Here is a 17,074-nt window from a genome sequence, read left to right as displayed (position 1 = left end):
TTTCATATGCAAGTCTTAAGTCCCTACAAATATTTTTGAGGAGCTATGTGTTCATTCACCAAATACTAAATTTATTATGTGACAGTATATATACTTGTGTGTCTTATACCCAATACTGCTGAACCAGATTTACTCACATGATGAATTGTTAAGATGCTGATCTCGAAGTGTATGAAGTTCTCCAAGCAATTTGTCCATTTTTTGTTTCTTTTCCTGTAGCACTCTCATTTTGCTAAAAAGTTGGACTTTCTCATCAGGTAAACGTTCTGAAGCTGATGGATTCCTGCCCTGGGAAACCTCCCTAGTTAATGAAAGACTTTCTGCCTGTCTTCTATTGTCTGGAACAGCTGGAGCCTTATTAAAAAAATTTAAAAAAAAAAGAAGAATTAAGACTAACACAATTAAATGCATTCTCATTTTTTAAATCCATAAATATTCTTTATAAAGAGAAATAAATATTTGCTAGGTTGTGCTGGTAGGTAAGTATATACCCTTACTATTCCCAAATTAAATACGGTTTCCTGATATGCCACTATTAACATATGAAGTCATCCCTCAGTATCCGTGAGGGATTGGTTCAAGGACCCCTGGGGACACCAAAAACAAGAGATACCCAAATCCCTTATATAAAATGGTGTAGTATTTGCACATAATCTACACACATCCTCCTATATACTTCACATCAGCTCTAGACTACTTATAATACCTAATACAATATAAACACTATGTAAATAGTTGTTATATTTTTAAATTTGCATTTTAAAAATTGTTATTTTTCCCCCCAAAATATTGCTGATCCATGGTTGGTTGAATCCGTGGATGTGGAACCCACAGATACCGAGAGCTGACTCTACATGGTTTTACAGACACATGACCACACAGAGGTCTTGGATTCACTAGACATCATTACTTGAATCAAAAGTAATAACAATGCCACGTTATATAAAATAAACCTTCAAAAATCTCATTCTCTCTCTTACCTTCTTTCTAGAACTACCACTGTAAACTTTAACTTCTTAATCTATCAATTTTTCCCATCACTTCTCTCTCATGTTCCTTTTTTTTAATTTTTTTTATTTTTTGAGACAGAGTCTCACTCTGTGGCCCAGGCTAGAGTGCAGTGGCGTGATCTCAACTCACTGAAACCTCTGCCTCCTGGGTTCAAGCGATTCTCCTGCCTCAGCCTCTCGAGTAGCTGAGATTACAGGTGCATGCCCCCACACCTGGCTAATTTTTGCATTTTTAGTTGAGACGAGGTTTCACCACGTTGGCCAGGCTAGTCTCAAACACCTGACCTCAAGTGATCCACCCGCCTTGGCCTCCCAAAGTGCTGGGATTACAGGCATAAGCCACCGCACCCGACCTTTTTTTTTTTAAATTTTCTTTTTTTTAATTATGAAGCTTTGCAATAATCCACTAGGGCTTAGGAAATCATATAATGAATACCTCCCATTACGCTTTGTCAAATTTTAAGATTTTCCCATATTTGCATCAATTATTTTAAGAAAAATATTACAGATTTAACTAAAGCTCTGTTTGTACCCTTTCCAATGTCATTACCGACTCCAAAGGTAACCCCAACCTGGAATCAGGTATCTACCATTCTCTACATGTTTTTATTTTCTAATGCCTATGTATACATACATTAAAAATGCAGACTTTTTTAAAAATAAGGTAAGTGGGATCCTTCTTAAACTTGAATTTTGTATTCATTAGCAATGGCTTATTTACTGTAACTGCTGTAAAGAATTTCACTCTATATAAGAATTCATTAGCCCATTTCTGTTGATGGACATTTGGGCTGTTTCTGGTTATTCGCTATTAACACAGAGTTGCCATGAATATTCTTCCATCTACCTCCTTCTGACCATGTGAGAGTTTCTCTAAAGTAGGCCCCAGGTCTACCAGAAGAAATTTACTAGGTACTGCTATATAATTCTCCAAAAGTGGTTGGGCCATATTCTTTCATTTTCACTTGGTCAGCAAGAAGACAAGAGACACTGCATCTTCAATCGTATTCACTTCCAATGGAGAGGCATTAATTCATCCTTTCTTACCCAAGGCCCGTGTATTGAAAACCTGCATTTATATCACTTACAAAGTGCATCAAATTACAATACTTATTAACTCTCAAATTAAGAACTTTCTTAAAATTGTTAGTAAAATATTCCTTCAAATGAGAATTCCAAGGCTGTATGGAATCCCATGTATCTAGTCGAAGGACACAGATTTAAAGCAAAGTCTTACTGGTTGTGACCATTAAGTCTTTTAGAGGAAAAAATAATACGTCATCCAGTAGCATACGAAGAAAAACTTCATTAATCACTTCCTTCAAAGTAAACTCTCCTCTAATTTAGTGATTCTTAAATTATAGTCCCCAGGCCACCAGCACTGGACTGAGACGTGGAGAAGCCCACCCCAAATCCATGAATCATAATTTTGGAGGTGGGGGGGACCCCACCAATCAGAAACCTACACTGCTCAACAATCATGCCAGGTGATATGTATGCTCACTGAAGTTTCTGAATCACTGTTCTAATTAATGTGATTTTTTAAACTCAACTACACTAAAACATCTAGGTTACCTGAGAATCACGAAGCTGATTATGAAAACGCTGAATTAAGTCATTCAATTCTTCATTTAGTTCAGATGTGATACTGACGCCAGATAAGCTACCTGCAGTTTCTGCAACAACTGGAAAGAAATTAATAACTATTGATTAATATAAATAAATCAAACACCTTTTTTAATCTCTGAGAAGCTAAAAATAAATTTAAAAAAAGAATTTAAAAAGCTCACACAGGTAACTAGTTAACCATCCTACCTATCTGCCAACAATCACTTTATTAGAAGTTACCATCTAACTTAAAAATAAAGGGATGGTCACAACACTCTAGTAAAGTGGTTCATCTTTTCCTGTCCCAACATACAAGGAGGGTTACTATTACATTCCAATTAATAGTAGTGACCCAGTGGAGCAGGTCTAAGATCAGTGGGGAGTGAAAGGGAAAGTGATAGTGTAAAAAAGCACAGCTGATTCTGACAGGTTTCAATCTCCACGTTCTTGAATAGAATCAATTCTCTGGTAGAGGGGCTGGCAAACTTTGCTTAAAGGTTCAAACAGTAAATATGTTAAGCTTTGTGGGAAATACAGTTTTTGTCTCGACCACCCAACTCTGCTTTTACAGGGTAAAAGCAACCATAGACAATGTAAACAAATGGGCATGGCTGTGTTCCCTAAAACTTTATTTCAGGCAATGAGCCAAACTCAGCTGACCATAGTTTGCTGACCCCTGCAGTAAAATGGATAATTTATTGAAGTGGCTGTTTGTGATACAAGTCATACTAAAAGACTGTGGTTTTTATCTTCTTAATATAAAAAAAAGCCCCCATATTCATAAAGCAGTTTTGTGACAACAATTATCATAATAGTTACTGTTCTACTAACAAGTAACTTCATCCTTAACCTCACTTCTAACTCTCCAACTCTAAAACAGACATTGGTGGCCAGGTACAGTGTCTCACACCTGTAATTCCAACACTTTGGAAGGCCAAGGTGGGCAGATCACTTGAGCGCAGGAGTTCAAGACCAGCCTGGGCACCACAGTGAGATCCCATCTCTACAAAACTACAAAAATTAGCCCGGCATGGTACAGCAGGCCTGTAGTCCTAGCTATTCGGGAGGCTTGAGTGAAAGGATGGCTTGAACCTGGGAGGCAGAGGCTGCAGTGAGCCAAGATCACGCCACTGTATTCCAGCCTGGGCGACAGAGCAAGATCCTGTCTCAAAAAAAAAAAAAAAAAAGATGAAAGAAAAAAGACAACTGGTTATAAATTGCTTCTGTTTTAAAGGAAAACCCTACCTTTTTTCCACTGAGAACTGAGAATTTCAAGGCTATATGGAATCCTATATATCTAGTCAAAACTCTATGCTCAGAAGAAAGAAATCACAGTACTGATAACATATGTAACTTGCTAGTTAAATGGTGAAAGGGACACTCTTTGAGGTAACATAATTATCCCAAGATAATGTCTCATATACCAGATTAAATACTGTAATTGTAGCTTTTCATTAGTATGCCCCTGCAAAATCTCATAAATACAAGACTAAATTTGTTTTAAAATTACTAAGCTAAAATTCTTCTTGAAATAGTATGAAGTTCAAATTCACGTGCATTCTACTCCTATTCTCTGATTCATAATAGTATTTTTTAAAAAGAAATTATCTGCTTACTTTCAAAAGTTCATATTCAGAAAAAGAAACAAGACGCCTGACCTAGAATTCAAGAAATGTAATTCTGCTAAAATTCTATATAAATCTAGGCAAGTCACAAACTCTATAGAGTTCCTTCTCTATAAAACAGAAATAAGAATTAAAGCTCTAACCTAGAAACCTCTGACGATCAAAGGAGATTATGCAAGTTTAGAGATTAATATTAACTATCAAAGGAAAGCTTTTAAATCTGATATTCCAAATTCGAAAAATATTTAAAAAGTTAGTCATTAACCAAACTAGTATTAGTCATTATGTTAAAGTATTTTCATTATCTTTTCCTAAATTATCTGTTTCCTAAATATAAAAGCTAATGGTACTTTAAATTTTACAATGGAGAAATGGGGACAAAAATCTTTGTAATCATTACTATATACAGTACTATATACAGCTATATCATTATTACAAAAGAGTAAGTTATTGACCAGGCACAGCAGCTCACGCCTGTAATCCCAGCACTTTGGGAGGCCTAGGCGGGCAGATCACAAGGTCAGGAGTTCAAGACCAGCCTAACCAATATGGTGAAACCCCGACTCTACTAAAAATACAAAAATTAGCCAGGCGAGGTGGTGCGCGCCTATAATCCCAGCTACTCAGGAGGCTGAGGCAGGAGAATCGCTTGAATCTGGGAGGCAGAGGTTGCAGTGAGCCGAGATCATGCCATTACACTCCAGCCTGGGCAACAGAGCAAGACTCTGTCTCCAAAAAAAAAAAAGAGTTAAGTTATTTGAAAGTCATAACGTTCCTTGTGAAAATGCAAACTTAAATTAGGTATAACAGGGATTAGACAGGTGAGCCAGTAGGCTAGGTTTGGACAGCAGAATAAACTGATTCATAACAGGGTAGCCTCAGTGAGAACCTAACTCACTCGCAAAAACAGAGCACTCAAAGAAGAGAAATTATTATTAAAAGCGGATGGTGGGGGACAGACTACTAGAAAACATAACTTAGTTTTGTTGAGTTTTAATAACTAATCATCTTCTTTTTCAATTTAACGAAAAAACTAAAATAAGTTTGAAGGTGATGATAAACTTACAAAATTAGACTCAATACTAAGAAATTCAACACAACTTTCATCTAATTCACACATGGCTATGAGGAAAGGAGGAAAAAAATTTCTGAGTCCTACGAAGAATGTATACACTACAAATACAGTTCTAAGAAGCTAGCATATACAAAAGGATACCTAATTAAAATAACAGCTACTACTAACCTTGAAGGTTAAAGATACTTTATAAATTTACTCACTGCCTCACTTGAAGTTTTAACCCTTTCTTGGGAGGCAAGCAAAGAATGACAATCCTAGCTGAATAAAATAGAAAAAAAGGAAATAAACGCATCACGAGCCTTATCAGTCTGAGGTACAAAAACGGAACTACAGCCTGTCTCTTTTACCTCTTAAGGGTACTCTCTGATGAAAAGGAGAGCGATCTGGCTGTCTGCATGGTATAGTATGATGGCCAGGAGTTGTCCCTGCAACCTTTTCTGCATAACCAGAGAAAAGCACAGTAAAGTATAAGCCTCATATGAAGTTTTCTAAACTAGACAACAATCAAGATATGATTATGTAATAATCAGCATCCACCCTGCAATACAATTATGTATGAGTCTTCCTTACAAAAAGAATATTCTCAGACTGTGACATACCAGAATCATCCATCACTGCAATAGCTTGCTCTGCTTTATGTTGCAGAGCTAGAAGCGCAGCCTGCCGTCCCTGTAGAGCTCTTAGTTGCTCCTGTTGTTGTAACATTCTTTTTAATAAATCATGTTGTTTCTTCAAATTTTCTATCTCTTCCATAGGCTCCTGCTGAGGATCTCTGGCCTGGAAGATAAGACCAACAATACGTGTATCTGACTATTAAAATCCATGTTGCTGTTTCAACTATCAATGGCAAAGTATACACATTGATAACAAATTACTAAATATACAACCCTAAATATAGTTTTAGTAGACATCAAGAAAAAAGAGTAAGAATAGAATGATGACAAAGAGATATATATAGCCTGCCACTTAAGAGTTAGGTAATTTCACAGTAAAAAGCTATACAATCAATGGCTTAGCAGGAACAGGAATGAACAAAAGGAAAAGAAAAAGACATACAAAACACAAAATAAAAGGCCGAGAGGGAGAGACGGAGAGACGGACAGACACACAGACACACAGACACACACATATACACACATACTGAAGAATCTAGGCCCCTACAGAAAAGGAGCACATTATACTGGGTTAATGACCTGGAAGTCTTGTAATCCCAGCACTTTGGGAGGTCGAGGCGGGCAGATCACAAGGTCAGGAGTTTGAGACCAGCCTGACCAACATATGAAACCCCATCTCTACTAAAAATACAAAAATTAGCCGGGTGTGGTGGTGCGCACCTGTTATCCCAGCTACTCAGGAGGCTGAGGCAAGAGAATCGCTTGAACCCGGGAGGTAGAGATTGCAGTGAGCTGAGACTGCGCCACTGCACTCCAGCCTGGGCGACAGAGCGAGACCCCATCTCAAAGAAAAAAGAAAAAAGAAAAAAAAAAAAGACTAGAAGTAATATTTAAAAACAACAACAAAACCTAGAAAGCAGGCACACCTACTATTTCTAACAAAGGACTGAAATTTTAAAAATACATTTTTTATTTGATAATCTTATGTAAAAAGATTTTAATTTAATCACATCACATTATCAGACATCTAAGAAAATAACGAATTTTATATTCTGTATCAAAGGCATCATTATTTTCCTCTTAAATTATGCTCATTCATCTGAGTCTGATGACATAAAATGGAAGTAACTACTTCCAAATTCCCCGAAAATGCTAGGAGGTCATCATCTAGTCTAAAAGTAGAGGGATGGATTAAATAAGTGGCACTTACAAAAAATGATGAAATTTTAAGTGTTAATCTTAAAATTATTCAAAATGTAACCCAACAAGAAAATCGAAAAGCAAAGCAGAGACAAATTTAAATACAACCTGGAAACAATATATTACAAGCTAAATTATACATCGAAACGTATTACCATAATTGTATTTTTCATCACCGATTTACCTTTTAAAAAGTCTTTTATTTTAAAAGTTGAACGATTTTACCTAATATTTACATAAAATATTTCACTTTTGTTTCACTTAGTCAATTTTAAATTTGTACTGCTAACAAATTTTTGTTGGGTTATGTAAATTTTAAATAAATAAAGAGAGCAAAGAAGTTCAAAGATTTCTTTTGAAAGTAAAAATGCACTGATCTACATTTGCTATGCACATTTGATTCCCAGAGAAATTATGAAGCATGCAGATGGGCTCAAGAGAAACTCCCTTCTGGGTGACATCCTTTACAATACTATATAAAAATTTCTTTATCTCCCCAAGTAGAACTCATCAGTATTGTGAATAAGCATGAGTAACTGTGGTAATATTTTACACTGTGACTTGGAAATCCATAAAATTAATAAGTAAACAAATAAGTACATGGCAAAGAGTTAAATATTGAAGAAAGGTATGATCAAATAGGAAGATGGCTATAATTAGATTATTTCATGTAAACATCAGAGGTGCCTAGTCAGTGCCTCTATCCTAGACTATCTCTAGACTTCATGAGCATGGGAAACAAATACCCTACCTGGATCTTGGTAAGCCAATATTTATTAGAGGTTTTTCTGTTGTCTTGAACCTCTAATAAACTGAAACTTTTAACAAATTAAGTACTGTTTACTCAGTTCTCTCCTATCCTATATAAGGGGAGTTACCTTGTAAATATTTATATCCATTTCCGTGGAAATTCATCCTAGTCTGGCTTATTTCCAGACAGTTTACATCTTCAGGAAAAAAAAAACTGTGAAGGGTAGGGATAATTATCAACAGCTAGCCCTCTCAGAATGCAGCAAAAATAATTTTCTAATGATTTCATCAAAGTCAACGGTAAAATGTAAAACCAAATCAAATAGGTACAGATATCAATGGAAGGAGTAAAACAAAATCTCTCCAGGTTGATCAAATACTCCTCTAGCAAAGCATAAATTATAAATAGGACAAAAAAATTATGCAAATGAGAAAAAAGCATACTTTTTAAAAAGTTCTTTAATCCTTATTAGTCATAAAACTGTGATAACCTAATCATAAAGAATTCTAAGCTATTAAACACAATTATCTTCAGATTTCTCACTAATCCAAAAATGAATTCTCAACAATTTTCAAAATTAGTGAAATATTACTACTTAGTAACTTTCACATTCATATAAACAACATTTCAGACTGATGCTCAGAAAAACCGAGCCAATAGATGGGAGTACAGCCTATGATGAAATATACAGAAGAGGAGAAAATAAAAATATCTAGGTAGGAGTAAGAACATACCAGGAAGATGGCACCTGGAATAGAAATCCAAAAAGGATGCTAGGTGTATATTAATTCTTCAAACACATATTTTTCTTTAAACTTTTTTTGAAAAAGTCACTTTCACCAACTACATTTTTAGTTTACAGATTAAAAAAATAACTTAGGCAACAAACCCTGAGTTTTAAATATGCAGTAGTCCAATTTCACAGAACCCTCAATCTTCCTTTCCTCTACTCAACTGAGGTTCTCCTAGTAATTATTAATGGATCCAAATGTATTTTTACAGCTTCAGATAATTATGTACTTCAATTTCTTCATGTGAAGGGTGAGGAACTGTAAGCCTAGAGAAGATAAAGCTGTGACTTATCCAGTGTCACAGTTAAAGGGAATCAGGTTTTTAGGCTCTAGTCTTCTTTATGTCATACTATCTGCTCCAAACTATTTGCTGGGTTCTAAATACAGAAGTATAAGACACCATGTCTGAAGAACCATAGCTGGTTTAGAAGACGGGGCAAGCTCACACGAAATAACTAGCAATGATGAAAATAATGGCAAAACACAGGTACAAGGTACAAAGAAAGCTTATAAATTTTAAGAGGTGAGATTAAGTTGGGGGCCATGAGTATAGGAAAACAATGAACGCATGGCTACCGGTAGAAGGCTTTCTTTTGTAAAATTATGCAAGATGTCATCGTGTCTTAAAATATTTCATAAAGTGGAATGTGCCCTTGGTAGGAGCTCTAGAATATCAATCATTTCATATCATACGTAAGTCTCAAGGTTGCTTTCAACCTTGAATCTCATGTAAGACCCTCAACTGTGTTTTCCACTATTCTAACAGAATACTACATTTTGAAAAGATTCTAAGGAGGAAACAGGGGTGGGGTGGTAAGAATGACAGTTCCTGCAGAGTAGAGAAAAATAAACACAGGTGGTGGGAATTAAGATTTTTTTCCCGGAAGAAATTAAAATGATTTTACAAATAGAATACTAACAGAACAACGAGACAGCCTTAAGAATCAAGAAAATCAAAATGAAATAAACGCCAAGAAGAGAATTCAAAAAAGAATAATAATCACTTATAAGGATATTATTCAAAGAAACCTAAAAACAGAAAAGTAGTTTTTAAATTATATGTAATGCCTTAAGAAAAAAAGAACTGGCAGATACTGTATTTACTGTTAACTCTCAAATTTTGCTTGTCACTATTCAGAAGGATTAAAGAGAATAAAATTCCAAAGGTTACCTATTATGCTTCATGTTTATTTGCTCTTCTCCAACGCCACTAGTTTTTAAAATAATCAGCTACTTTATTTACTCTACTGTTGAACTGGGGCACATTTTACTTGATACTTGATATAGTAAGATTCCCATAAGTAATTTCAAACTGTGCTCTCAAATTCTTGTAGGAACCAGAAAAAATAAACAAAAAAAAAACTGCCAAAATATCTAGAGGTGAAGTTTTATCATTTGTAAATAGCCACACACACCAAAAAAAACCCCCATAAAACAGCTACAAAATGGGAAAGTGTAGTCCTAGGTAATAAACCAGTAATAAAACATATGAAATTAGTCTCACCTATACTCAATTACTAAAACAGTACTTTGCTCCTGCCAACAGATACGTGTACTTTTATAAATGGTATTTTTATTCAAACTCCTTTTTTTTTTGAGACAGAGTCTCGTTCTGTCACCCAAGCTGGAGTACAGTGGCAGGATCTCGGCTCACTGCAACCTCCGCCTCCAGGGTTCACGCAATTCTCCTGCCTCAGCCTCCTGAGTAGCTGAGATTACAGGCGCATACTACCACACCCGGCTAATTTTTCGTGTATTTTTAGTAAAGACAGGGTTTCACTAAGTTGGCCAGACTGGTCTCAATGTCCTGACCTCGTGATCCGCCTGCCTTGGCCTCCCAAAGTGCTGGGATTACAAGCGTGAGCCACTGTGCCCGGCCTATTCTAACTCTTTTATGTGGAACTACAAATAGTTGTCTTTAACGCTATCTGGAATGCCATCACACAAATCATGGAAAATTTAAAAACCAATTAAACACTGCAGAAAAAACCAGCAAAAACAGAGGCAACCAAGTCAACTGGATAATTTTTCTAAAAAAGCAAATGAAAGGGGTTTCCAAAAATAAAAATATAAACCAAAAAATCTGACAAAGTACCATCTAAATTTATTTATTTTTATTTTATTTATTTATTTTTTGAGACGCAGTCTCACTCTGTCACCCATGCTGGAGTGCAGTGGCTCACGGCAATCTCCACCTCCTAGGTTGAAGCGATTCTCCTGCCTCAGCCTCCTGAGTAGCTGGGATTACAGGCGTGCACCAACATGCCCAGCTAATTTTTGTATTTTTAGTAGAGACAGGGTTTCGCCATGTTGGCCAGGCTGGTCCCAAATCCCTGACTTCAGGTGATCCACCCACCTCAGCCTCCCAAAGTGCTAGGATTACCACGCCTGGCCCCAACTAAATTTATAAACACAAATATCAGAAACAAAGGGCAACTGACTGATGGTCGAGGTTTAAGAACGTGTTATAAATTATACTCGCAATTTATAAAAAAGGGAATAAATTATATTTCAAAACCTTTGTTAATGGAAATTAAAAACAGCTGTCAGATATAATCCATGGAGAGGTATATAAGAAAGTAGAAAGAAAAACACTAAGGGTCAGAATTTTACTAAAGCAAATTACAGTATGACAACTATATTAACAATTAATATGTAAGAGTAATAGCAACAACAGAAAAGCAAATAAAGAAGAGGAAATATGAACAAAAGAAGTGCTCATTTAGAGACTTCCCAAGTTAATATTGTAAAGTATACCTTTGAGGGAAATCCACGTTTTCGGCTATATTTCCTATTAGGCCTCAGTTCCCTGTCATTCTGAGGTCTGTCACCTTTCCCTTTTGGACTTGTAGTAACGTCAATGTCTGAAACCTGTTCTTGTGAAGCTGAATTCCCTAGTTTGTCTTCAATGCACGGCCAAATTCTCAGACTAAAAGATGCCTCCTCCTTTATTAAATAGTGTAGCATATTAATTTCTTAACACAAACTCCTGTTTAACATATAAGCCAGCCTTGTAAAACAATTTAAAAAGTACCAGTCCACCTTTTTTTTTTACAAAAAAAAAATCAATCCGCATCCCCCTCCAAGCAGCAGTAAACTTAGTCTTTTAAGTTTTCTGTAGACTAGACTGTTGCTTACTTTAATTAAGCAAGTACCACATCCTGGGGAATTTCCATACCACACAATTGTTAAAGCACATTTTTAACATTTATTCTGCTACATGTTATTAGTCAACTTTCATACCATGATTTTATATTATGAAAGAAATTGTCATCACAATGAATACTTTATATAAATTACAATAAATCTATACAAGTTCCCACTCCTCCCCAACAGAATTCCTTTACCCACATTGTCCTAACCCTTCCATTTCTGCTGGAACCTAAGGAAGAAATTATGCCTAGCACCACTGTAAATAGAAAAAGAATTTCCCCACAGTAAAATCCGTTCTTCAACAACTGTTTGGATCAGGCTCTCTAAGCATCTCCTGTTGAAAATAATGTAGAGAAAAGAAATCCAAATCACCTCTTCAAATTAGGAAGGCCCGGGAAGAGAAAGGAGGCAGGTAAGAATTACGCAGGTCAATACTAATAGGAAACGAACCTTCAAATTCCTAATGCTGAATGGCATTTTGAACACCTCAAAACCCGAAGAGATACACGCTTATCCTCTTAAAACAAAAGCTTTACTAGTCTGTAATAGGTGTTAAAAGTTTAATAATGCACGGTTATAGGCACACCTGTTTAAAACGCCTAAAAACACCCTAGCACTGAACCACACTAAGTTTTAGAAATCTTTCCTCAAAGTTTTGTAAATTACTATTTTTCAGAAAAACAGTACTTCAACAAATTTCATTTTGCCAAGTCAGCAATTACAGCATTTTTCTCATTGTGAATAAATCACAATGTAAATGCTATCCCGTCCCATTTACTAGTCTTTCTCTCGATTTTTCAGTCATCTGGTTTTGCTCCAGTACTAGGATAGAGCCCAAGAAATGAAAAATTCTAATACCCTTAAGGTGTCCTCAGTGACAAACGAACTTGGTTATTTCCAAAAGACTACATGCTAGGTAATCACTAATGTTGCCTATTGCCGTTAATTCCACCATCAATTTTAACTTGCTCGATGCTTCTTAAAATTAGTGAAGCTTTGCTTAACAAAACAAACTACAAAAACAATGTTTCTATAAACTGAACATCAAAAATTACATTTTCAAATCAACCATTAAAACTATTTTTAGCGTTAATAAAACTTAACTTCCGTGTTTAAATACAGAAGAATACATACAGCATTAACAATTTGAGGGGTTCTTCCCTGGAATACACTTTTCATTAAGGAACGCCTATAAAATAACATCTTGAAAACTGGGAGAAAAATTTAAACCTTCATTTCCAGCACTTTAATTACCAAAAAGCCGCTTACCGTGGTATCTGAAGCCTCAGACTGCACATCTATGTTTAGCGATGTGCTCTCAGCTACAGAACCAGATCCCACAGCTGAATCTATAGTCCGAACATCCTCCTCCTCATTTTCTCTAGCCTGAAATATTTTAGTGGTATAAATCATACAACTATTAAAATGGGCAATAAATTGTTATAATGGATGGCATGATTTTTTGAAAATATGTTAACTCCTCTGGGGTGGCATCAGAATGTCACCAGTAAATATACACTGAGATACTACAAAAATAACTCAATATGTTATTTAAAAAGTCTAATACTTACAAGAATTTTTTTAAGAAATTTCATATATGACTTCTCTTGTTCTTTAAGGTGATCTATTAGATGAGTAAGGCGCTCAACATTAGCAGATCTCTCATTTTTCTCTACAAGATCTTCCCGCATGGAACTAGCTTTAGTAATATAATCGCGAATTTGAACAAGCCTGCTTACAATCTGCAGGGGAAATATTTTTTTAAAAAAAAGCATGAAAGTACACAATATATAAAACTGAGGATAATTAGTTCAATAGCAACAGTTTTACAAATTTTTATTTCGAAGATAACCAAAAACACTTGGATTATTGTGTGAATTAACATATGCAAAAAATCTGAATCCAGCTTAGATTTTAATCAAAACATAATTGGTAATACTTAGAACTCCAATCACTGTCAATTCAAAAATATATTTCAAAATTTTAATCTACAGTATCTGAAAAATTTTACTTCTACTACTGAATACTATTTTTTATATAAATTTTCCTAACGTCTACATAATGTTATAAATTAATTAAATATATTATAGTTTTACAACTACTTTTCAAAAGAATATTTGCCATTTTAAAAAATTCCTACAAAAATCTATTAATCACTTTGCTTCCAATCCCCCTTTACTAAAAACTGGCAATATGCTATTTTGTAAATAAACAGAAGCCTTTAATTAACCTGAATATGCCATTTCTAAAATATTTTTGGATAAACAGAAATTTACTCTATTTTAAGTAAATCTGGCAGATTAACGAAGGGGATCAATGAAGCACTTTAATTCCACCTAACTAAAATTCCTGTGTGCATAACCTAATTTTCTAAATCTTAATGTTCGTATTTTGAGGTTTGTGTAAAGAATGAGCAAAAGAAACAAATGTTATCACCTGGCTGCTCTCCATTGCAGGTTCTCCCCTCCCATCTTCTTCAGACACCTGACAGTTTTGCAAGAGGTCATTACTTAAAGCAGAAGCAAACAACTCTTTACACTGTGCTGATCCAATCGTTTCTCTGTTTGGGGGACTTGTAGATGCATCTTTGCTCTTGTTAGTATTAATCTGCATAGGCAAAAAGTTGAAGGGCTTTCGGTTTTCACTAAGCTGACGTTTGTTGTTAGCAGCTGTTGCTCTACCTTGGGAATCACTTCCAATGCTTCTCTATATATGAAAAAGAAATCAAATCACACAAACATTAACCTTATGACAAAATTTTGTTTTAACCCCAATGTTCTTGGTTTTGCCATCAGATATTGATTCAGAAGGTGCACACAAACAGCTTTGCGGTAAGACCTGAAAGAGCTTTGGCTCTGTAACAGTCTTTCACTACAATATGAAAATTTGATTAGCATTTTCTAGACTTCACTTTGCTGAGACAACTCAACCGACGAATATGAACAAGATTAGTCTAAATGAAATACAGCTTGAGTACCCCTTATCCAAAATATTTCGGACAAGAATTGTTAGGAATTTCACTTTTTTTCAAATTTTGGAATATATGCATAAACATGAGATGTATCCTAGGAAAGAGACCTGAGTCTAAACATAAAATTCATTTATGTTTCATGTGCACCTTATACACATAATCTGAAGGTAATCTTATACAATATTTTTAATAATTTTGTGCACGAAACAAAGTTTTGACTGTGTTTTCACTGTAGACCATCACACAAGGTCAGGTGTTAAATTTTCCACTCATGTTGGCACTTAAAAAGTTTTGGATTTTGGAGAATTTCAGATTTTCATATTAGGGATGCTCAACGTGTCCTAGGACCATGGATCACACTTTAACTCATATTGCTTTTTATTACTTGCTTATAGTATTTTTATAGGCTTTGGATCCAATGAATCAATGTAATTAAAGTTGTGTCTATATGAAGAACTGTCTGAAAAAGTATTCAGCTCAGTGCCTGACATACAGTTAAGTGTTCAATAATTGATAAACAGATATAAATAAATGATACATGATCACTACCAACATCATTATCAGACTTGAATCTACCTTTCTACATTTTTGGAAATGTGTGTGTCTCTATGACATATAGATCTAACAGTAAAATATTTGTCAAGAATTTATTATCATTTCTACTTGCTTTTAAATCTAAACTTTATTTTGGTGATTATAAATAGAAAATAGTTTCATTCTAAACTTGAGGTAACCCAGCACATCCCACACTTAGCCAATGATATATATACTAAACTGGAACTTTCCATTACTTAATACCAATTTTATTCAGTTACCAAAATGCAAAATTTAGTTTTATAGTAAAATCACTTGAGTTAGTTATATAACATAGTATAAAGTCCGGAAATGCATGTCTTTAGCAAGTTTAGAAATGAGACTTCATATCCCTCTAAAGAACACAGGACCACCCCCAGTAATTAAAATTCTTTCCATAGGCACTGAAACTTTTTTTAAAAATTACATAAACAGCTCAATTTTTTATTCCTAAGACAAATTATTTAATCCATTTCAAGTATTTCTCACAGTAATAACTTGATTTTGAAAAATAATTCACAAACCTGATCTAAATCACTGAAGTTTATCCGCTGTTTCAGTTTCTCTAATTCTGCCTGCTCTGGGACAGACATCTGACTCATGTACCTACTGTGTGGAAACGTATGTGGAGTCTTTGTTCTTCGCCTTCCAACTCCTGGTGACGACTCCGGAGAAATATCATTAGTTACTCTTTTATCACTTTCTACACTAAACTTTTTCTTATTCTTTTCTGATGATCTATTTGCTTTCTTCTGTTGGGCACCCCAATCCTTTAAGAAAGTAAAAGCAAAAATTAACATGGCCTCTATCAAACCAGGAAAATAGTTTGGTAAAATTAAAAAGTTTTGGTCAGTTTTAAAATTAAAAAAGACAAAACATTTTTGACAGACCTATACTCCTAGAGACAAATATTTACTTCTATTAACCCATTTTCCCCTCATTACATCTACCCTAATTTTATAGCCCATCCTTCTGAAAATAGATTATTTTCTTATCAAGATCACTAATACAAATCCTCAAATGCCAACCCTAAAATCAATCTGAATATTTCCAAGAGGATTTTTTTACGTTGTGATTTTCTATTATAAATAGTGAAGTAAATTACGGATACCTTTACTGACCTCCTATAAAGTCAGTATGTATCAAAAAGAGATCTGAAATCAAATCAACCTAGGTTCTAAAACTAATTACTGTTTTCTGAAAAAACAATCCACTGTGTGACCCTAGACTATTTATTTTACTTCCTATAGTTTCAGTTTCCTAATCTCCAAAATAGTGTCACCTTCAAAACAGGATTAAAAATAATTAGTACCTAGCATTTAGTAAGCAATAAATACAGCTATTATTTTTATAGGTAAAAATGTACATGATAATAGCTAATATGGAATTACAAAAAGTGCTTATAGTTTTAACTAGAAAACATTTTTATTTACTTAGTTATACCCACATAACCTAATTCACTCAACAAAAAGGTCTGTAAATTCTCACTTTATCCAACTGGAAAATTCTTTTAGTTACTAGTATAGTAAACCGCTTGGGATATTTTCCTTATTTTAACAAAACCCCCTTCTTTATGAACTGTCCTTCCACCCAATCTATGAGTGAATATTCCTGCCAACCTGTCACACTACTTACCTCACCCCACCCTCGCCACAGAAGACTGAAAAAAGAAACACATATCTAATCCAAATTAGGATAAT

General features: G+C 34.7%; 1 protein-coding gene across 50 annotated transcripts in view; it reads right to left on the bottom strand.

The window, feature by feature from the left end:
- Nucleotides 1-17,074, bottom strand: part of PCM1 (pericentriolar material 1) — a 105,847-nt gene that overhangs the window by 73,464 nt on the left and 15,309 nt on the right. For 21 of the 50 annotated variants that reach the window (XM_054498458.2, XM_054498484.2, XM_054498460.2 and 18 more), the window contains 7 exons: nucleotides 15,899-16,144; nucleotides 14,267-14,536; nucleotides 13,402-13,572; nucleotides 13,100-13,216; nucleotides 5,921-6,098; nucleotides 2,586-2,695; nucleotides 138-354 (listed from right to left, as the gene is read on the bottom strand). In XM_054498458.2, coding sequence (XP_054354433.2) covers nucleotides 138-354; nucleotides 2,586-2,695; nucleotides 5,921-6,098; nucleotides 13,100-13,216; nucleotides 13,402-13,572; nucleotides 14,267-14,536; nucleotides 15,899-16,144 — 1,309 coding nt within the window. Of the gene's footprint in view, nucleotides 1-137; nucleotides 355-2,585; nucleotides 2,696-5,920; nucleotides 6,099-11,434; nucleotides 11,624-13,099; nucleotides 13,217-13,401; nucleotides 13,573-14,266; nucleotides 14,537-15,898; nucleotides 16,145-17,074 lie in introns of all 50 variants that reach the window. The other 29 variants (XM_054498470.2, XM_054498475.2, XM_054498478.2 and 26 more) reach the window with 2 other exon arrangements.

This window comes from Pongo pygmaeus, chromosome 7, assembly GCF_028885625.2.
Source record: "Pongo pygmaeus isolate AG05252 chromosome 7, NHGRI_mPonPyg2-v2.0_pri, whole genome shotgun sequence".
Classification (NCBI taxonomy): Eukaryota; Metazoa; Chordata; class Mammalia; order Primates; family Hominidae; genus Pongo; species Pongo pygmaeus.
Note: the sequence above shows the minus strand (reverse complement) of the source record. Positions and strands in the feature narration are given on the sequence as shown.